Source organism: Henckelia pumila, chromosome 2 (assembly GCF_033568475.1).
Source record: "Henckelia pumila isolate YLH828 chromosome 2, ASM3356847v2, whole genome shotgun sequence".
NCBI lineage: Eukaryota > Viridiplantae > Streptophyta > Magnoliopsida > Lamiales > Gesneriaceae > Henckelia > Henckelia pumila.
The window spans coordinates 127,777,753-127,800,339 of record NC_133121.1 but is presented as its reverse complement, the minus strand read 5'-3'; the positions used below and the strand labels follow the sequence as shown (position 1 = coordinate 127,800,339).

Here is a 22,587-nt window from a genome sequence, read left to right as displayed (position 1 = left end):
TGTCACAATCATAGTCCTTCACCAACTCCAACCATCTGCGCTGTCTCATGTTCAACTCCTTCTGTGTGAAGAAGTACTTGAGACTCTTGTGGTCTGTGAAAATCTTGCACTTCTCGCCATACAGATAGTGCCTCCAGATTTTCAAAGCGAAGACCACTGCTGCCAACTCCAAGTCATGCGTCGGGTAGTTCTGCTCATAAATCTTCAGCTGCCTCGACGCATACGCAATAACCTTACCACACTGCATAAGAACTGCGCCTAAACCTAGTTTAGACGCGTCGGTGTACACCACTAACCCCTCGTATGGTACTGTCATCGCTAACACTGGTGCAGTAGTGAGTGCTTCCTTCAGCTGATCGAAGCTCCTCTGACAGTCTGAACTCCAGATAAACTTCGCATTCTTCTTGGTCAAGGAAGTCAAGGGTACTGCAATAGAGGAAAAACCCTTGATGAACTTCCTATAATATCCTGCCAAACCCAAGAAACTGCGAATCTCTGAAGCATTCTTCGGAATACCCCAATTCTGCACTGCCTCAAACTTAGACTGATCAACTGCAATCCCATCTCTCGAAATAATGTGGCCAAGAAATGCCACCTGCTCAAGCCAAAACTCGCACTTGCTGAACTTGGCATACAACCGATGCTCCCTCAAAGTCTGCAAGGCTGTCTGAAGATGCTGTCTATGCTCCTCAATGCTCTTAGAATAGATCAAAATATCATCAATAAAGACTATGATGAACTGATCTAGATATGGCTGAAAGACTCGGTTCATGAGATCCATGAAAACCGCTGGAGCATTGGTCATCCCAAAAGGCATCACTAAGAACTCGTAATGCCCATATCGTGTCCTGAAAGCAGTCTTGGACACATCTGCATCTCTGACGCGCAACTGATGATACCCAGATCGCAGATCGATCTTGGAGAACACTGAAGCTCCCTGCAACTGGTCAAATAAATCCTCTATCCTCGGCAGTGGATACTTGTTCTTCACTGTAACCCTGTTGAGCTCTCGGTAATCGATGCACAGTCTCATACTGCCATCCTTCTTCTTCACAAATAACACCTGAGCCCCCCATGGAGAAAAGCTAGGACGAACAAAGCCTTTCTCTAACAACTCCTGAATCTGCTCCTTCAACTCTTTCATCTCGGTAGGAGCAAGTCTGTAAGGTGCCTTAGAGATAGGCACGGTGTCTGGCACTAAGTTGATGCTGAACTCCACCTCTCTCACTGGTGGAATTCCGGCAACATCCTCCGGAAAGACATCCGGAAAGTCACGAACCACCTCTATCTCTGATAATGATCTGCTAGATGGCTCTGAAGTCGTGACAATACTCGCTAGAAACCTCTGGCAACCCCGTCTCAACAACTTCCTCGCCTGAATATGAGATATCACCTGAGGAATATCACTGCTCTAAGATGCATGAAAAGTGAACGGGTCGCCTACTGTAGGTCTCACTGACACTGATCTCCGACGAAAATCAATCGAAGCTCCATTGACTGTCAACCAGTCCATGCCCAAAATCAAATCGAATCCACTCAACGGCAAAACTACTACATCTGCTCGAATGGAGTGTCCCTGCAGCTCCAACTCCAGTCCTCGAATAACCTTCGAGGTAGAAATAATCTGCCCTGACGGCATAGTAACATCATACTCACTGTCACTACTCTCAGGTGTGATGCCTACCCGCCTGATAAACTCCAGGGAGATAAACGAATGCGTAGCCCCTGAATCTAGCAACGCAAACGTGGAGTTGCCTCCAACTAGAATTCTCCCTGCACGCAGAAAATTCCCAACAGTTTCATACCACTACTAAATTTTTCCCAACGAGTCACTACTAATTCTTAATTCTAATCACAAGTAAAACATGCTTCCTATTCTAACATGCAGTTAAATACCCAAATAACAATAATTCCAAATTAAAGACTAAATTTTTAACCAAAGGAAAATTATTAAAATGCTAGGGATAAGATATACCGGTGATCAAGGAGGTGTCTGGATCTACCTCCTCAGCCTGCATCACAAACACCCTACCAGCGGTGTTCTTCTTCCTGGGGCAGTTAGCTATCTGATGTCATGGCTCCCTACAGTGGTAGCAAACTCCTGCTCCCAATAGACAAGGTCCCGAATGCATCTTCTGGCACTTCGGGCAAGTAGGATAAGCTATGGCATTAGGGGTCCCGCCCCTCTGCTGCTGCGGCCTCTGCTGCTGATTCGGGCCCTTAGCCGGCCCTGTATACTGCTTCTTCGCAGGAGGCTGCGAAGATGGTCGCTGGTACCCAGCCTGAAACTGCCTCTTCCCCTGCTGCTCCCTCTGGATCTCTCTCCGACCCTCCTCGGAACGCAAGGCTCTACTGACTGCAGACTCATAAGTAAGGACGTCTGCCATACGAACATCATGCCTGATATCAGCCTTCAGGCCCTCCACAAACTGTCTCAACTTCTCCTGCGGACTATCAGCAATCAAGGGCACAAAGTGACAGCCCCTCTCGAACAGCCTCACATACTCAACCACGGCATTGTCCCCCTGACGGAGACTCATAAACTCACGGATCATGCGACTGCGCACATTCTCAGTAAAGTACTTGGCGTAGAAGATACGCCTAAACTCTGCCCAGGTCAGTGTAGGAAGGTCGACTCCTCTGGCTGCACCCTCCCACCAGAGCGCTGCATCACCCCTCAGCATGTACGTCGCACAATTCACCCTGTCGGTGTCTGTGATCCCCATATAAGCAAAGATGAACTCCAGAGAGCGAATCCATCCCTCCGCCACCAAAGGATCGGTGGTACCAACAAACTCCTTGGGTCCCTTCTTCTGGAACCTCTCAGCAACGTCCTCCTCGTGGGACAACCTGGGACGAGTAGCCTGCTGCTCTAACAGAGCAGTAATCCCTGCCATCATATTTGCATTGGCCTGCTCCAATGCTGCAATAGGGTTCTGCGGAGGTGGAGGTGGAGGTGGAGGTCCCCCACGTCTGTTAACTGGTCTCGGAGGCATTCTGCACCACCACATATTTATTTACGTAAATCGCCATGCATAACTAAGTTGTTTCAAATTAATGCTAACTTAAATTCTAAAAATTAAATCATGCTATAAACACTTAAAACTTACAGACCGGTAGCGTGGATTTCTGAGCTCGCATAGCAGTAATGACCCCTCCAAGGACCGTGCTCTGATACCAACTGAAACGACCCTAGCTCTATAATTAATAAATAAATATGCGGAAAAATTTTTTTTTATATACTTACTAAATAAAATATGTACATATATGCCCATACATATATGCACAGAATAAAAAGATTTAAAATAAATAAATAAATAAATAAACAATTAAATACTTAAATAAAAATGCATTCTTTAAAATAAAATAAACATCTGAGTCAAACATTTAATTAAAAATACTGCATAAATAAAATAATTAAAATTTGCATGCACTGACAATATTCCATAAAGTATTCAAAATTCACAACCGCTGAAAAAAATAATATAAAATGTAACATGCTGACATAAATAAAACATGCATGTGACTCAGACATCTATCACGGTCACGGGGTCACTGCATGTCCGCTCATACATCCTCGCCTCCGGTGGGAGCTACATCCTCCTCTATGTACTCACCTGCACCATACCAGTGTAGTGAGCCTAGAGGCCCAACATGCTAACATAACAAGGGTTTAAAATAATTTAAATCAATTTCATACTAATACATACGTATACATGAGCATGCTTAAAAATATCATAACATAACATAACTTACATTAACTTTAAAAAAAATAACATAACACATAACATTGTTGAGCAAATTAATTTTTCTAACATAGCATGGTTGTATCCATAGTGTAACCTTAAATCATACATTAAATACTGATCAGCGTGGAAACCAACGTACGTGGCCGGTGACGAATCACCTCTTAAATTGGCAGTAAACTGCCCTTCAATCATATGGGGACGAATCCCCCTTAAATTGTCACACTACTTCAACTTCCAACATAAAATATTTTCTTGCTCAACCTTAAACATTAAATCATGCATAAAATATTATTTCATGAATGCATGTACTTGAATAAAATGTGTGTCCTTCATATATATTTAATTTAATTTCTTACTAACATATAAATATTAAAATAACTTCAATGCATAAAAATAATTAAATATATAATCAGAACACATGCAAATTTTCTCATGGATGGTCCTGGACTGCTGGCCCTAACATTCAAGCCCATTTACTTAAATCTGGCCCATTAACACTGAGACTGGCCCAATAACATACTTAAGCCCAATAAAAATTATTCTAAGCCCAATTAAATAATTAAAGCCCACTTAAAACATTCTAAGCCCAATAACAACTTAAACTGGCCCAGTGGGCCCAAAACCCAAAGACTGGCCCAATAACTTTTATGGGCTCAAAAGCCCATAAAATTAATGGACTAACTTAATTAAAATTTTAAAAGCCCAAATAAAATTATTTGGGAACCCAAATAATTTTATTTCTAATTAATTGGCCCAAAAACCAATTAATTCCTAAAATACTTTAAAAATAAAAAGACTCGAGCCCGGCCCACCAAACCCGGACCCGGACCAACTTAACCCGACCCACTAACCTACTGACCCGACCCAAGCCCCACAACCCGACCCGGAACCCTGCAGGACATTAAACCCGACCCCCCCTCCTTGATTCCTCTCGGCCGAGAGCAGCAGGCCTTCTTGGCCTGCTGCCGGCCGGCTCCGGCCACCCCTGGCCGGAGCACCGCCGCCCAGATGTAGCCCACATCTGGGCGGTCCCAACCTATCATGGCTCAGCCCCAGCCATGGCCCCTAGCTCGAACCCGAACCATTCTTCCACTTAACCCTAAACTGCACTCACAGCCCCTTCCAAGCAAAACCCGATCGGCTAGCCCTCACCCAGCCTGCAACCTGACCATGGTTCTATCCTTAGGCACCCAAGGACCCCTCCTGACCGAACCCTCAGCCCTAAACCAAGCCATGCCATCAAAACAACGTGAACCATGAACATGCATGCAAACAACAAGCTTCAACCATTTTCTGAAAAATACTTAAAGAATTTCGATGCCTACCCTTAACCTACATAATACATACTGATATGATGTTAAAAACAAGAAGAAAATCATGCCTTTCACCGAAATAGTAGAGAAAACGAGAAGGCGACGAGTCCGGGACGACGGGACGATGATTCGACTTGAAAACCACAAGAGTTGAGGCTATGGAGGTGCTGGAAGCTGCTGGAGCGTGGCAATGGAGGCTGAAGAGGATGAGGAATAGTGGGGAGGCGGCTGATAGGTCTTGGGCGTGGAGTTGGGTAGAAATTTTAGGTTTTTTAAAATAATTAAAATTAGGTAGATAGATAATATAATTAATTAGGTTAGTAATATACAAAATAATATAATTTAAACTCCACTTAAAAGATTTAAATCTGATACTAAATCATAAATCCCGAAATATATAATTAAGGAAATTTTAAAAATAATAAAAAGTCATTATTTTGGCTTATTTTGAATAAAAACGGACTCCTAAAATTATATAAAATTAAATACTAAAAATTTTGAGGAACTAAAACTCAAAATAATATTTTTGGGCTCTAAAAAAGCTCATGAAATAAATTGGATAGAAAGTTGTCATCTCGTCCGTCCACGGTCCCGACTACGCGATAAAATAATTAAAATACTAAAAATCATAAAAATCACTAATTATTGGTTAAATGCTTAAAAATAAATTAAATCATGCACAAATAATTCAAATAATTATTTAACCCATAAATCATAAATTTAAATAATTAAATACCCTAATTATGCATACGGATTTACGTATTTAAAAATACCGGGTGTTACAAAGATACTTTGGATTTGTAATTTTGGATACATCGACGTACAGCTGGCCATGACCGAAAACATGTTTTTTAAAATAAAAAAGGCCCACATATGATAATGATTGTCCTTGAGTTTTGTTAATTGTCATTGCATATGAAACAATTAATAGAGATTATCTTCACTAGAACTTGAAAGAAAGCCTTGGATCAAATGAAGTTAGTGACATTTTTGAAATAAACACTTTATGACCCGCATTATTTCCGATAAAAAAAATTTCCTTCCAAAACATGGTTTTCAGTTTTGTGATTATCAATCTAGAATCATTGCATAATCCAAGAGAATAATCTATAATCCCCAACAACATGACATGGCTACATGAGTGTTAATCTTCAAATTTAATTTCGTGGTTCGGAACTTCAAAGCATCTATTTCCATTTAAAAATTCTAGAGTATGCAAATCGTATAACATATCACATTTTTCTATGAATGACACACCGAATCAGAACTTAAATACAATAATACATCCGAATGGTTCAGTCATATCATGTATTCATTTATGGACTGAACAAAATCAAAGTCGGTGTCAATGCAGTTCACTGCTGGAAGTATGATGTATCACTTATCGTGCTATCAAACAATTGATATGTAATCTCGACGATTGTTGCGATAGGGTCTTTGAAATTTTTAAGCAACCATTCATTTGGAATATCAATCATCGTGCAGCCGTCATTTGGTTCTTTAATTTTTCCGTCTTTTATATTTGCAATACAATCCAAAAATCTCCTAATTTCATCGTCTTCCTCATTAGAGACCAATTTATAAAGATGCATATTCTTAATTAAAAACAATATTTTTAATGAATTGAGTGGAACAACATATTAAGTTTGCAAAATTAATCCACGAGTTATTGTTAAATAAATCACTGGTATGTTACTCGCTCATTATTCAGGCAAACACTACGGAAAAACGTATGATAATCTTCAATCTAGTCATCATGCATCTTTCATGCACAAAGCCCCAAAAATCGCAGGCCCATTTTTTTTTCTCTCGTGGGCTTTGTGCTGGTACTGAAACTACTGATACTTATACATATATATACACACAGTTTTGCTATGCTGCCCACCAACCGTGTCAATTTATGTGTCCACCATGTATAAAACACTCAACTATTGCACATGGTGGGCACAGAGGTTGGCACAGTTGGTGGACAGCATAGCAAAACTATATATATATATATACATATGAGACTTGATCCCCCGCACCCTAGGGTGCGGGGAATCCGTGCATACCCGTGCTCAAAATAATTCTGATTGACTTGAAATTTTCACGGTAGGATCGTTTCAAAAATACGAATCCAATGATATATCATATGCTACAAATTTCAATCTCGAAGGCCGGAATCGTGAAGATGACCAGAAATTGCATATTTAACCCTATTTCCGGCCATCTTCACGATTCCGGTCATCGAGATTAAAATTTGTAGCATATGATATATCGTTGGATTCGTATTTTTGAAACGATCCTACCGTAAAAATTTTAAGTCAATCAGAATTATTTTGAGCACGGGTGTGCACGGATTCCTCGCACTCTAGGGTGCGGGGATCAAGTATCCATATATATATATATATATATTGAAACAAAATATCATAATGAGCAAAAGTTAGTTTACATACGAAAGAAACGAAGGCAAATCGATTTGTCATTCACTATCAGACATAGAACCAGTCGATCTAGCTAAGTTATGAGACGTTTGGTTCACTGATCTATGAACAAAAGAAAATGAACAAGAATGTAGTTTCAATGCTAGGAATCTACAGTCTTCCACAATGAAACTCAAGCTTGAGATGTCCAACTCCTCTTTTTGTAAAGCATTGATCACCATAAGCGCATCGGATTCCACAATCACATTTCAGAGGTAAAATTCTTTGATTTAGCTAAGAGCCTCTCGAATGCCTAAAGTTTCAGTCACTGTGAGGTTATATTATCCGCGTAAAACTATATATTATGATCAACTTTCGATATACATATATTTTTACTCAAAAAAGTACATACATTTTTAATTTATATATTTTTAAACACATTTATTATTTTAAAAAAATTTATCAAGAACTAAAATTCAAACACGTGTGATGGCATCTCCAAAATATGTTAATTGCAAGTGATTTTCTTTTCATGACGATGAAATCTTGAATTGCTAACTTTGCATCGAATTAACTCGGAATATTATTTTGTGAATAAATGTCAAAAGACTAGTTTATTAATTATGTATTTATTAAAAAAAAAATAGCCACAATTAAAAGTATGCCTAGTTCTGTCCCGGACAATACAACGAAATACTTTAATCAAGTAAACTATGCTGAATAAATCACATACATAATGTGAAACCGTTTCGTCCGATAGAGTACTGGCGTGTGGTTCGATTCCCTTTTGTTGATATCGCGTTAATATTAAAATCCCATATTAGATTAACCCAACAAATTAAACTCAAATTTATAATATGGATTGAAATAGTGTGATATTTAAATTTTAATTGGTATAGACCCGATGTAGTCATGTAGATTCTCATGTTACACTATGCATTAAACACAGTAACACATTTTCTGTAAATCATTTATACGCCTTGAGATCTTTAATTTATTGATCAATTGTACTAATTTATTATGACCGATTGCACAAGTAGATGGGAAAATGGTGGTAGAGTTCAAACTACCTTAAGGATTTTATCCGAACTGTAAATTTAATATGTCATGATTTGTCACATCAACAATATCTCATTAATTATGCTCATGTGTAGAGATATTGATTATCGGATACATAATTTGAGTAGTACTCATAATATAGGATCTCATTAACCAGAAAATGAGCGAGATTTTAATATGTAAAAATTAAAAAAAATATGGCCACTCAGGCTTTAAAACGTGGGTTCGCCCTTAGCTGTCTATGATATCAAAATTATATATATATATATATATATAATGTGGTAGACATAAGAAAAAAAAATAATATTTAGCATTTAATAACATCTTTTGTTAATAAAAATGTGCGGATGAATTAAGTGCCGTCTAACAGTTCGTTTAATTATATATTGTCTTGGTCAACACTTTCCTAATTCTCCAATGCAGGATCTCATATGTTTCAAACTAGGGATGACAATTTTTTCCGAACCCGATGGAAAATCCGATCCCCGACCCGAATGGAGGAGGGTATGGAGGCGTGTTTTTGACCCGATTAAATAAATGGGTAAATGAGTATGAGGATCTCGTATATGGGGATGGAGGAGGATGTAGTAATATCCTACTCATACCCGACCCGATACCCGATTAAATAAATAAATATATATATATATATATATATATACATACATACATACATACATACATATTAATTTATATTAATTAAATGTTAATTCATTTTTTTTGTTGAATTATGTTAGTTGGATGGAACAATGAAAATTATTCGTATAAATCTAATGCTATTTTGTAGGAGTTTTATTTTTTATATAATTTTTAGGTTGTAGATTTTTTACTATGTTTATTTTTTTTATTGTTCTCTTAAAAATTTTGGTATAAAAATCTAGTAAATAAGTATAGTTTTATCGAAATAATTCAAATTTGAAAAAATGTATTTGTATGGAGTAGATATGATAAATGAGTATATGGGTAGGGTATGAATATCCGATCCTCCGACGGATATGGGGATGGGGATGAAATTCAATATCCGATGGGTATGGGTATTGGTATGAGGATGAATTTAATAAATGAGTATGGGGATGGAGACACGATATCCTACCCATACCCGACCCATTGATATCCCTATTCCAAACATCATTCCTTGTATTTTATTCACTTTCAGATGCATTCTCTAGTATAAATTTTTATGTACACGTTATTAGTTTTGATTTTGAAAATGTAATTATTTTATAATAATTTACAAAGATATGAATTATACCTAAATGATCTCATTTAAATCAAAATTAATTTCACAAACCCATTGGAAGATCATGTTCCAACCCCAATAAACAAACTGATTGTTTGGCACCTAATGTTTTAATCTAAGGTATGAATGTTAACCATATTCACTTCGTTTTTGTCCCCATCTAGCACATGAGGGTAGGAAGTTTCACAATGCGAGTTAAAGCGACACTATGTTACTGAGCAAAGAATAATACATTGATTCATTAATCATCTTTATTTTATCTACTTATTGGCTCAAGTTTTTTCAAAAATTAGTGCAATTCATCATTATTTTTATCCAAATCAAACGATTTATCATTCTTATATTATTCAATCATTCATCACCATCTCATCTATAAATCAAGTTGTGCCTAAACAATTATCTCAACACTAGTCTAAAGATCCATACTTTATCATATTAGCACTATGAACATTAGCATTACACATATGTTAAAGACATGAAACATTTGAGAAACGAATGAGGTACTACCATAACGATATCATCTCATTATCGATTTCAAAACGAGGTATACCTAATGTATAAACTTGAGACGTCTAAGGGCATTAAATTTGACCAAAGATATGAATAGTGTTATAAATTTTAAATTAAAATCACAATGGAAAATATAAAATTTATTAAAAATAAAACAAATAGCAAAAAGGGAAAAGGAAAAGAATTGAGTGCGGGTGGGGTTCTAAAGAGGAAAGCAAAAGTGCTTGTGAGACTCGTGTAATATTGATACCAATTTCAAAGGGGTGGGTATGCAATGTTTGTGCGGTACCCATGTGGGGGGGTTTTCTTGCGATGGCTGATTCACCGCAATCTACGCCCTTAATTTTTGTCACTTCCCTATATACCTCTTGTGACTCCATTTTCTCTCTTTTAACTCCACAGCCTCCACGTACCAATCATCCACATTCAATTTCCCTACACCATTAAATATTTAATTTAAAATATATAATACAAATTTCATTTCTACATCTTAACTTATTAGGAAGAAAATGCTCGCACCCATATTTATTGTAAACTCTCTCACGTGGCGAATCCAATGAATAATCAAAATCACGGGCGAGCACCGAAAATTGGCGGACGGTAGGGGGAACTTTGCTACACGCAAACATACATGTCGTTTTCGAGAAACCAAAACCCACATGTTCCCGTTCTATCCCCATCTCTTAATCCACTTGATTTACAGTCCACTCCCACTTACCATGCATATGCGGTAAAATACACCATGCTCTAATAAAAAGTAAATGCAAATCAAAAACTAATTTATATAATTGAGCCGGACCTACTGGTAGGCAGCAGCTTCATGAAATCGAGGCACCCGCCCGTAATAAATTGAATGTATGCCGTGAAAATAATTGCACCTTTCCACCGGCTCGACATGTATTATGGGATTAGAGATTATAGTTTATTAGTGTCACGAGTTTATAAAAAGCTATTTTCTTTATATATGTAACTATTCTTACTAAAAAATGGAAATTAAATTTTTGAAAAATTTGTAATCATCCCAATTACATAAATAATGAATAAAAATTATAACGTGATCGAGGTTATTCTATAAGATATATAATTGATTTTATTTTTCTAGTGGCATAGCTACACTCAATTAAGCCCAACTTACTTTAGTGTATGGCCGCGTAATATAAACATTGTGTATTCTTAACCAATGATATGATATGCCCAGACCAAATAATTCTCGAAATCATACAATGTATTTAATATCTTAGTATTTATTGAATGCACACTAAATATGTTAGGTGGAATATTGATTTTGTAGATTATGAATTTGTAAGAGAAGACTGCTATCTTTTGCTTTCGTATGCATAGCATAGCATAGCATATGATGCCACCTTTTCTTTTTGGTCTCTTTTTGACCCTAAAACAAACATAATACTAAAAATTAAAGATAATTCAAGAAGCATCATTACACTATTATTATCAGCTTTAATCAGTCACAGCCCCGAGGAGAAAACCCGACCCGGTTGTTGGCCAAATCGAACACGACCCGGAAACTCTGCTGCTGAATGTTTCCAATTATGGACAACCCACTCGTCGTACCCGCGAAAGCAAAGCAAAACCTTCCATCAGTGTTAACCGGAATCAGGTAGTTGGAAGCCGGAAGCGACACTTCCGCGCCGGAGAAGTGCAGCACCACCGTCGGAACCTTCACCACCGTCTTCCCGGAGAGATCGAAACACGTGTCGAACAAAGAGAAGTCCGGGGCACGCTTCAAGTTGGAAGCCCCGACCCGGAATGCGTCTCTCAAAGCCTCGTAAGCGGGTTGGGTTAACCGGGTGACGGAAGTGCCGGAATCCACTATCACTCCGCCGTCTCCGCTCGACTCGAGACTGAAGGCCGACGCCGTGATTCCCGGGACGCGAGTCCCACCAACGGAAATACCGTTCAAACCCACGTAGTAGAACGTGTCCAGCTTCGGATTGGCCAACAGAGGGGTGAAAACGGCGTTTCTTGGCACCGCCGATTGGCCGAACATGATCGAAGACGGTTTCGAGGTAGCCGAACGGTCCACCAAACAGTAAGAAAACTTGCCCCCAAACTGGCGACCGCTCTGGATGGGGAACGACAATTTTCCACGGCCGAGGCCCAATAAACCGGCGGCGCCAACGAACAGACCTTCGTCGTCATGGCCGCAGCCAAGAGCGACTTTATCGACCTTCGTCCCCCGAAACGTCAGCGTTTCGGTGGAGAATTCTCCGACGGTAAAAGAACCATCTCCGTACGAGACTTCGTAGAGACATTTCTTCCGGTCGCTGGTGCAACCAGGAGAATCCAACAGACGGCAGAGGGGAGACCCACAAGAAACGCCCAAAAACGAGCTCGATTTTCTTGGGTCGAAAACCGGGTCGGACTGCGAGTAGCATCTCCTACACGGGGAGCACTGGATCCAAACAATGTCGCTTCCAGTATCGAGAACCATGAAAGCATACTTAGGCGGAGTACCAACACCAATCCTAGTGAAATACTCCCCACTACCTTGAGCAAACCCGGAAATCACCGTGCTGCTGAAATCCGACGCACCCTTTGGTTTGCTGGATGAATTAGCTGCGGTGGCGAGAGTGGAGAGTGCTTTGACCCTAACAGCATCGCGTTTAAGACGAAGCTCGAAAAGGGATTCCGGAGTGGAATTGAAAGCAGGAGATACGTTGTCTACATGGTGCAAATCAAGTGCAAAACCAGGATCGGAATCCAGTAGGGTACTCTGGGAATGGGGCCATGAGAGTGTTTTGGGTTTGGGAAGAGAGGTGATAACAAGGGTCTGGTATTGTAGAGCGGAGGAGAAGGATAGGAGAAGAAGAGAGAAGAGAATGGAGAGGAGTTTTGGGTCCATTTTGAGAGAGTGCGCCATTGGAGGAAGAAGAGCATGGGGAGTATAAATAACTGAGAGGACTGTTGGTTGAAATGTGTCGCTTCTTGGTTATCGTTTACATTTATTAAAGTTATATTTGTATGAACTTTGTTTCAAGTTAAGGAATTAAAATTCATAATAAGAGGTTTGCGCATCCAAACTCTAAAATGTTAGGGTAACAGAGGTATTTTATTAAAATTTGAAAAACTCACTTTCTCTCCGTCATTAACGATAATGTGTGTTTTTTATTAAATTATTTTCTATCTCACCATAATAAAATTTATAGTTTATTGGGATTTCATTTTCCAAAATTGAAGAAGTATTGCTAATAAAATGCAAATTAGGGAATGACGCAGACGGTTTTTTATTTTTTATTTTTAAAATGTAACATCTAAAACTTCAAGTAAAATTTTATCTTGGGAAATTTGATGTGGTTGCTCTCTCAGAGATATTGGTTTGTTTTCTCTAAAAGTATCAAATTTGGTTAAGTAGGTGAGCGTTTAATTAATAGTTAAAAATTGATTTCTCTCATTCAAACTTTTATCGGGGGCAAGCCAATCGCAAAAGAGTTTGTCTATTGTGGTTGACTTCTTAGCATGGTTTATATGTTATTGAGTTAATCGATGGTTTAACTAATACGCACTTAAGAATAACGACTGAAAAGTTTAATTGTCATAAAAAATATATATTGAGATGTAGTATTATATAAATTTTAAATCATCAAACTAGCTTTCTTGGAGTGAGTAGGCTCCTATGAGCTGAATCGATTAGTTCATACCTGCAGTGAAAATTAATATTTTTGACAAAATATTAATAAATTTTTATTGGTCGGATCGAACCGTTTCACAAAATTGATTGTAATACGACCTCTTGAGAATTTCGGAATTACTTTAATAAATTTCATATGCATCTCAATATGACATATTTTTAAATATTTCCTCGAATAATACAATCTAAAATAATCTTATTATTTTTAACTAAATAAAAATTTCATCTAAGATTTGATTTTTAACAATTTAAATTGTGAAATTCTCAAATAATATTTTTGATCTATATGATAACATGAATGCAAAAAATGAAAGAAAATCAATTTCCTAGTCACTCAATTTCTAGCTATTGTCATTGCACCTTTTTGACGAACTTGTAATATTTACTTAAATAGACCATCAGTGATAATATGTGATGGCTGATGAAGAGCACTGAGAACTGAGAAGTATTTATTCATGAAAACAGTAATGTGATTGATGTCAAGCCGTTCCACTCGCAAAAGAATTCGACTTGATAACATATAAAAATAAAATATATTTGCAAGCTTAGTCCCCCCCTTCTTCTGAAAAAACATTATTTCACCCCATCCAACTACATATAATTCACACTCAATCCCATTGCATAATTCGTAATTTTGTAGTACCAAATGCATTAATGAATATTCCTTAATTCTTAGATTATTGATTTGCTAATTATTTAAAAAATTAATTTTAGTTATATGACCAAAAATTAAGTTTAACCTAGTTTAGCAATTAAATATAATATAAATTGAATTTTAAAATATAAACCCCCAATATGTCTTTCTTTAACATTGATCCAAAGTAATTTGTACTACTACTTTGAAATTTATTCTTATATTATTTGATCGACTTAGTTAACTCTTCTGAAAATATTAATTAATTAGCAAAGTAAGTGTCCTTAACCAAGACACAGTTCAAAGATTCAAGAACTGCAAACAGATAACAAAAAATAACCGTGGTCTAAATGGAAAGAAATCAAGAATTGTTGCTCGAAAATCAATCCACAAGTTTCGTTTTCAAAAATTTGTCAAATAATAGACAGACTCTGCGATGAAGAAAAGTTCATCGATGACAAATATAAAAAGAAAGATAACAAACATTGCTAGAAGAGAAGACGACATAAATTTCATTTGCTTCAACCACAAATGTCGGCCAGCAAACGAATACAAGTTCTATTTCCAGCACGGAGATCAATTTTTCCTTGTCCATTCCCCGCTTTTACCACCGCTCTTGTGTTCGAGCCGCACATCAGTAAGGAGAATATCCTTTGAAGCAGCTTTGCACATATCATACACCGTCAGACCGGCAACAGTTACTGCTGTCAATGCTTCCATCTCCACCCCCGTTCTCCCGGTTGAGGCGGCTTCACCTCGTATTTCAACGCTGAGATCACGAGGATTTAGTATCAAATCCACGCAAACATTTGTCAAATTAATGTTGTGGCACAACGGAATGAGATTGCTAGTTTGCTTCGCTCCACAGACACCCGCAATTTTGGCGACACTAAGGACATCTCCTTTTGCCATCTGGTTGGAAGAAACCAAATCGAACACCCTCTGACCTAAAATGACTTTGCAACTGGCAACAGCCACTCTCTTGGTAATCTCTTTGGAAGAGACATCGACCATTTGGGCAATGCCTTTACTATCGACATGAGAAAGACCGGAAATGTGTTCTTTTTCTGTCAGATCGTTGCTTGGGAACTTTGATTCTTGCGAAAGGACTTGGTCGTAGGAAGAACTAGAGGCGGGAGGTTCGCCAAACACAGATTCCATTTCCTACGACACCGTGATTAATTGAAAATGAACAAGACATACTTAGAAGCGTGGGTACAAATACAGTACAGCAAAAATATAATTTTTAAGCTTTGCCGTGAAGCAAACACATTAACATAAGAAACGCCACCTGATTGAGCTCCAATATAGCTCTAGATAGATCATGGCTCAGGTCGCTGGAAAAAAGCCTAGTACATCTCGGCAGAGGCTTAAGTTTTGATGCAACTCGACGAGGAAACATCACTGACTGAGCTTGGTTTCGCGGCATACAAGTGTCATATTTACTGAAGCACAGTGAACGATCAGTCTACTTTTCTCATTGGGGCATTTTTACAAACATTTGCATAACTTCATTGCCGAGTCGGCAAAATACTAATTGCGCTGCAAAGTTTCAATTTTCAACAATATAGCAATCAAATCCAATTTCGAATATTATAGCGATTACTGACAATAAATAAACCCAGCTTTGAAATTGTGAAATATAATGCAACTTTTGGTGGCTGGTAAACTAAGAAACCAGAAAAGGAAACAAACAACAGCACACAAGTACAACACAGACAGAAATTTCGAATCAGAACTAGTTTTTAAATAAAATTGTTATTTGAAAAGATCTCATCTGTCATATTGAAATCCTATCAAAATTGGGAGAATTTCATCAATTCATGATGTCTCATTGCATATAAAATAAACAAACAAATTTATTTGAAACACATGAACTTTTATAGCTTATCACTTGAATTTTTTAATCCACTCTTTTAAATTTTATTTATGAACTATATACATATCATCCTACTTCAGAAAATCTATATTTTTTTCTCCTAGAAACATATTCTATTTTTTTTGGAAATATTTTTTCTTCTTCCATTTAAAAATAGCCTTTTTTATATTTTGATGATTTATATATGTATACGGCGATAATGTAATAGCGGGAGAGTTCTACGTAAATTTGTTCATAGAACAGGTATTTTGTCAAATGGGTTGATTCGGTTAATATTTGTAGTGGAAAGTAATTCTTTGACACAAAAAAATAATATTTTTTCACGAATCTCACGAAATTGACTTGTGGTTTCGTAGAAGTTTTTATGCTATTGGTATTGCACATTAACTAATTTAAATCACTTCTTTTTCGAATTTGTGCTAATTATGAAATTTTATTATTTAAAGTCAATTTGCATTTTTGAGCCAAAACTTATTATCACAAGTATGAAATATGATTTACATGAGATATATATGACACGTGAAGATGAATAAACTCATATATAATGTTCATAAATAAGATCATAATACTTATATGAATGCAGTTTAATAAGACATTGACTTTTTTTAATCACATGTCTTTCAGTTCGTGGTCATTTGGTTCTTTATTTTTTATACTAATCATTCTTTTGTGAGAGTGATTACGTACTATTGAATGTCTCATCACAATATGAACAAAGAAACTTCAGCATCAGGAAAAAAACATCAAAAATAATTTTAAAAATGCAAATATAAAAATATCAATATTGCAATTTCTCATGCGAGTTCAAAGTACAACCCCAAGGGCAATACCTTAAATCGAGCATTTTATCAAACAGATTGTGGTCATTAGTCAATCCATAACCAAATCCAACTCTCAATCCATATAACCTTGTAAAAAATTAACTGCTAATCGAAAAAGGGACCATGTATAACAATAAGAGACCAGGAAAAGAGAAATAAACTCAGACGATTGAATATGAGAGTTTGCGTGACAGTAGTAAAAATAAACATAATATGAGAATAAAATGGTCTAGATTACTTGTGGCGAGCAAGAGATGCTTGAGCAAGATTAGAGACGATGAGGAGATCCTACTTCACTTCTTCGATCGCTTCGAAAACGATCAGAGAATGGCCTCTTCAGCTGCATTCACCACCTACCAGAGAGGATTAAGGGCAGAGAAAATGACGAAGTACGAGGAAGAAAGAACAGCCCAACTTTTGCACTAAAAAGTGGGCTTTTAAATATTTTTCCATTGGGCCACCGGCCTAAATAAACTTTACCCGATTCTGATACATAAGTTTTAAGAAATAAATTGAGCCACCTGGGCTTTACGTGGCTCCGCCCTTGCATAGGTATTAGTGGCGAGTTTATGTAGAAAGGATATAGGTCTGGACCATTTTAAGTTTTAGCAATAGCAGCCTATTTTCAGCCCAATAGGCCTGCCAACCCTAAAGCCTGACGAGGCCTATAAGTGAGAAAGGTCCTTTTTAATTTCATTTATTAAATCATATACATCTACACAGGGTGTGTGTATATATATGTGTAGAAAGTATATTATCTTATTTTTTTAGTTTTCATTACTTCACAAATTACCGTATTATAAATCATGATGCAATACCAAACATTTTAGGGTTCCATTCGATATATATTTTAATAACATTTTTAGTGTTTATAAATAAAAAGGAAAAACTTAAAGTATATATGTATGTGTTTGGACAATATTTTTTTTTAAAATATGATTTAAAAATTGTTTTTCAAGTATAACTTTAAATAAAATTTCAAACGTGTTTTTAATGTTTTTAAAATAGAATATAATGATTAAAATCAAAACACAGTATTTCTGAAATGCTAAAATATTTTTATAAAATACCTTTTCAAACCCATATTTATTTTTAAAATATCTCATGTAAAATCTATATATTTTACTATGTTAAGAACATACTAAAACTGAAACTCAACCCGTCAACCGCATAGTAGAAAACAAATAAAAAAAATTCCATTTTTTTTTTTACCAAGAACCATAATATATTTAATTTCAAACGAATATATAATTTAGGTCGTGCTTAATAAAGTCATGGAAGTCACGTTTGGTGTTTACTGTTGTAAATATGTTCCTCGTGTTACACTTGACAACCGAATCACGCATATTTTAATGCTCATGCTCATGCTCATCCCCTTTTTTTTTTTTAACAAAAATTTCATCTCAATAATAATAAAAAATAATATTAATTATTATTATAAAAATTATTATTATTGTTAAGAGCTGTCCAATCATGGTTCTATCTTATAGCACATTCCCCATTACACCAGATCATGGTTTGGCTTAACCATGCAGTGTTTTCCACATCATCTATTGTATTCCCATTAAAAAATATAGGGGGTCCAGATGAACATCAAGAAAATAGAATTTTAAATAATAAAAATTATAGACTAAATTTTTGTAATAAAAGTTCAAGAAATTGAGAACAAGGAACATATTTATTACAAAAAGCAGACGGTCAGGGATAAGGAGTATGGGCGAAAGGAAGCTAAAGCCAAAATGGCAACAACTCAGTTTGGTTCACATATTTTCAGCACTTTTATCCTTTGTTGCATTTATTACTACTATTTATTTTTTTTGGTAAAGAAATTACATTTTAAAGCAGAAATATATACTCTTATCATTTGTATTTGATTTATTATTTATTATTATTCCGGTGTCAGTATACTTTGTCACTGTCATTGGATAATTAGTTCGATGTTATCTTCGGAGTGTTATCTTCCAATAATTGTAAGAAGATAACGTACTTATAATCATTCAAAATCGAAAAGATTAGTTCGAATAATACGACAAGATTCAAATAATTAATCAAATTATATAGAACGTGGCATTTAAATTTAAACCTTTGAAATGACAAGTTGGAACCATAATGAAATAAGGACATTTTTCCTCGTATGGCCCACTGCTTAAATAGTCGCCCCCACATATTACACGTTTTCCAAAAAGTCGGATCACATTATTTTCTCGCCATTAAAACCTTTCCACGCTCGTTCACATGTATTCGTCATCTTCTTCTTTGAGACAAAAGCCCAAACAACATGCACTAAAAACTTCAAGATTTGAAAATCAAAATCTACAAACATTTTGCGACGACTCCAAATCTATAATTCGTTTGTAAGAACTAATTCCATTATAAAGAACATCAATACCATTAAAGCCAAGATTATATATAACAGTAAAATCATTAGTGAACGTATAAGACATGCAAAGCTACGAAATATAAAAGAGTAAGGAAATCAACGATTTAGAACTAAATGTAAATATTAAACTCCAAGGATCCCAATAAATTTATGACATAATATGTATACTATAAACATACAGAAATTAGGCAAATGTGAAATATAGTCTAATGCTATCATATTCTGCTGTATATTCTGCAAAAGTTTCCATTTTGATTCACTACACATCATGCCATGCAAGTTCCCAAACCACCATTTTGTATGAACCAACGGACTACAGACCGCTGTGAGGAGCTGGACTGATCATGGATAACGCTTGAATCAACTTCTCCTTGGTTAGCGGTTCTGATCCCTGTGATTTCACAACGAATGTGTGAAATACTTTTTCACTCCCTGTAGCCATTTTGGCCTCTAGGATGGTTGCCTGCGCGTTTTTGATAGCTTGGACGGTTCTTGATATAGGGTGAGTGATCAATGGACAACTCACGGTCATGGTGACTTCTTCACGATTAGCTTGGATTTCGACGCTTGGATGCGATGCTTCCACGCTAGGCTTAACGTCTGACACTGCTGCTTCACTTGACATGTTTCCATGTTCTTCACTCTGAGATTCCATGTGCTTTAGCCTCATTTGAAGTTCGGTTATGTAAGATATCGCATCTCCTAGGAGGGAAGCTTTGTCCATCTTGGAAATATTTGGCACAACTGCTCGAAGCGCGTAGAAACGTTGATTCAGCTTTTCTCGTCGCTGCCTCTCCGCCTCTACATGATTGAGGGCCTCGACTCTACCGTTGGCAGGTTTCCGACCACGTTTTCTGGGCCTCGTCTCTGTCTGTAGCGCTGTATGCTCTTCCTGAAATGATGCTTCTACATCTGAATGCTCAGAATCCAAGCTGTGCGACAGTGGAGTTGCAGGCTTTGAGGTGGCACCATTAAATTCAATCTGCATTTTTGTTAGCTTTTGATTCATAAAACTGTTCAGCTGAAACTCTTGCTTAGTCCCATTGATCGGCTTTGGAAGATACTTCGCGTTGGTACGAGGACTGTAGATCTCTACAGGGTTGTTCCCCGGCTTCACATTGCTGTACTGCGCCAATGTCGTGACATGAAAACCATTTCGAATGTTCGTTAATGGCAGCCTGCTCCCATTCATATCCGCATCCGAATTCCTATCTTCCACTTTCTTAAAGGCAAGTTTATCCCTATACTGCACACGCGCAGAATTCAAGTCCTGTCCAAAAATCTTGGGAACGCCTTCAGTTCGGTTACGAACTCCCAAATTGGAAATTGGGTCGACGACATCTTTTTTGTCGGCTATTGCTGCAACGGTTTCAACCTGCTTGACCCTAAATAACGACGAAAAGGATGACTTGATCACCTTTAAGAGCTCCAAACTTTCCGGGATACATCTGACTGAGCCTAATTCGAGCACGCCAACATCAGTCGGGACTAAAACAATTGTCTGCATCCCAGCCAACTTTGCGAGAAATGATCTAACACAATAATCAGCCGATGACTTCGTCACATCCGACACCCACACGTGCTTTCCTGATTCATAACACCTGCCAGGAGCTCCTCCTCCCCTAGGGAAGGAAAAATACATGGACGCGAGAAAAAACATCTCGGTATCAGTTACCTTATCCAATCCAAATGCATAACTATCCTCATCAGTTCCCCCAAACAAAGTGTGCAGCTTCTGGAGAACCCTTTTCCTCATTCTTTGTTTAGACTCATCTTCAAGTCCTATATTGAAAATTGGACCAACTCTAACTTCCTCATCATCTCTCGGCTCACGACAACAACCATCCCCCCATCCCAAGACCAAGGCACCGGATTTCGATTTCGACAGTTGCCAAAAAATTGCATAATTCCAACAAAAACTCGCAGAACTTGTGCCCTCCACAAGATCTGAGAGCTTATTCTGCAAATTCTCATCATTCCCCATAGGCATCAATGAGCATTCATCTGAAACAGAGCCTGAGGTCAAGTAATCAAAAGCCTTACTCCCCAAAACCGCCACAGCCATGGCCTTATCCTCATCATTCCAAGGAACCGTACCCATACCAAAATCTAATTTCATCCCAAGAAACCACCCACTGGCCAAAAGATTTGAACTTAATTTAGCAGCCAAAACGACAGATAACAAATAAAAACTAAATCTTATTTTACCGACGAATTCCAATCACACACCCTCGATATTTCTTTGGAACCAAATAAAGCAGAACCCCATCTCAGCTTTTCGCCAAAATTCAATCTTTTCCGGACTCTTACACTCAGATCTCAAAGTTTTCACATCTGAACGAACATGCATGCCCAAAAAAAAAAAAAACCAAGAAGAAACACCCATTTAATCATAACCAAATAAAAAAAAATTGAAAGCAACCAAAACATAAAAAAGATAACGAGACATTGAAACAAAAAATTGAAAGCGATGACTCACCAGCAATCAAAGTCTTTCCACTCTCAAACACAGTCGTTTCTCTAAAACCAAAAGTTAATCTAACGAACAAAGATCAAATCCACAAGTGATGGGATTCAGCTATCTTATGCCTCTTTCGTCTTGCTGGGTACAAGGAAAGAGAAGACGTTTGCTGGAAGAGACACTTCGTTCATATAAATTTCCTTGTTGCCCCTATAGCTTCTGCATGTGTATGAAGTGAGAGCTTTTTGTGTGGCGGTGAAATGAGTAACCATGGTTTGGTTAAGTGGGGAGACCCAAATTTCTGCGGCGGTCGGCAAACCATTTTACCCTTTTCCATTGCTTTTTTCCCCTTGTTGCGTGGTAATTAATTATTTAAATTTAGGGTAAATCAACACGTTAAACATTTTGATTAAAACAAATCGAGTTAAATACCTAATAGCTTGTAAATCACGTGAAATTAAAAAATCAAATTATACTTTTAATAAAATGTTGA

The 22,587-nt window shown here is 37.1% G+C and overlaps 3 protein-coding genes across 5 annotated transcripts; all 3 read right to left on the bottom strand.

The window, feature by feature from the left end:
* Window positions 1-11,507: 11,507 nt before the first annotated feature.
* On the bottom strand, window positions 11,508-13,233 carry LOC140882999 (aspartyl protease family protein 2). The gene has a single exon (XM_073289283.1). It carries the CDS (start codon window positions 13,149-13,151, stop codon window positions 11,733-11,735), a length of 1,419 nt encoding a protein of 472 aa, XP_073145384.1. The 5' UTR covers window positions 13,152-13,233; the 3' UTR covers window positions 11,508-11,732.
* Window positions 13,234-14,922: 1,689 nt separating this feature from the next.
* Window positions 14,923-17,652, bottom strand: LOC140882914 (cyclic pyranopterin monophosphate synthase, mitochondrial). 2 transcript variants are annotated; one of them, XM_073289175.1, is made up of 3 exons: window positions 17,492-17,652; window positions 15,845-16,095; window positions 14,923-15,717 (listed from the first exon to the last, which is right to left on the bottom strand). In XM_073289175.1, the coding sequence occupies exons 2-3, from the start codon at window positions 15,980-15,982 to the stop codon at window positions 15,130-15,132; spliced, it is 726 nt and encodes a 241-aa protein (XP_073145276.1). In that variant the 5' UTR covers window positions 15,983-16,095; window positions 17,492-17,652; the 3' UTR covers window positions 14,923-15,129. The 2 variants fall into 2 exon arrangements, with proteins under 2 accessions (XP_073145276.1, XP_073145277.1); XM_073289176.1 differs by having other exon boundaries at window positions 15,845-15,998.
* Window positions 17,653-19,780: 2,128 nt separating this feature from the next.
* Window positions 19,781-22,587, bottom strand: LOC140880757 (transcription factor MTB1-like). Of its 2 annotated transcripts, XM_073285495.1 has the most exons (3): window positions 22,113-22,587; window positions 21,863-21,967; window positions 19,781-21,768 (listed from the first exon to the last, which is right to left on the bottom strand). In XM_073285495.1, exon 3 carries the CDS (start codon window positions 21,750-21,752, stop codon window positions 19,947-19,949), a length of 1,806 nt encoding a protein of 601 aa, XP_073141596.1. In that variant the 5' UTR covers window positions 21,753-21,768; window positions 21,863-21,967; window positions 22,113-22,587; the 3' UTR covers window positions 19,781-19,946. The 2 variants fall into 2 exon arrangements, with proteins under 2 accessions (XP_073141596.1, XP_073141595.1); XM_073285494.1 differs by having other exon boundaries at window positions 19,781-21,967; window positions 22,113-22,585.

What these genes read in the sequence shown, in the direction of transcription:
- LOC140882914 (XM_073289175.1), bottom strand. Translation starts at nt 15,982, where the DNA reads ATGCCGCGAAACCAAGCTCAGTCAGTGATGTTTCCTCGTCGAGTTGCA. An exon ending in CTATATTGGAGCTCAATCAG is followed by an intron (nt 15,718 to 15,844) that starts GTGGCGTTTCTT and finishes ACGGTGTCGTAG; the next exon opens with GAAATGGAATCTGTGTTTGG.
- LOC140880757 (XM_073285495.1), bottom strand. Translation starts at nt 21,752, where the DNA reads ATGAAATTAGATTTTGGTATGGGTACGGTTCCTTGGAATGATGAGGAT.
- LOC140882999 (XM_073289283.1), bottom strand. Translation starts at nt 13,151, where the DNA reads ATGGCGCACTCTCTCAAAATGGACCCAAAACTCCTCTCCATTCTCTTC.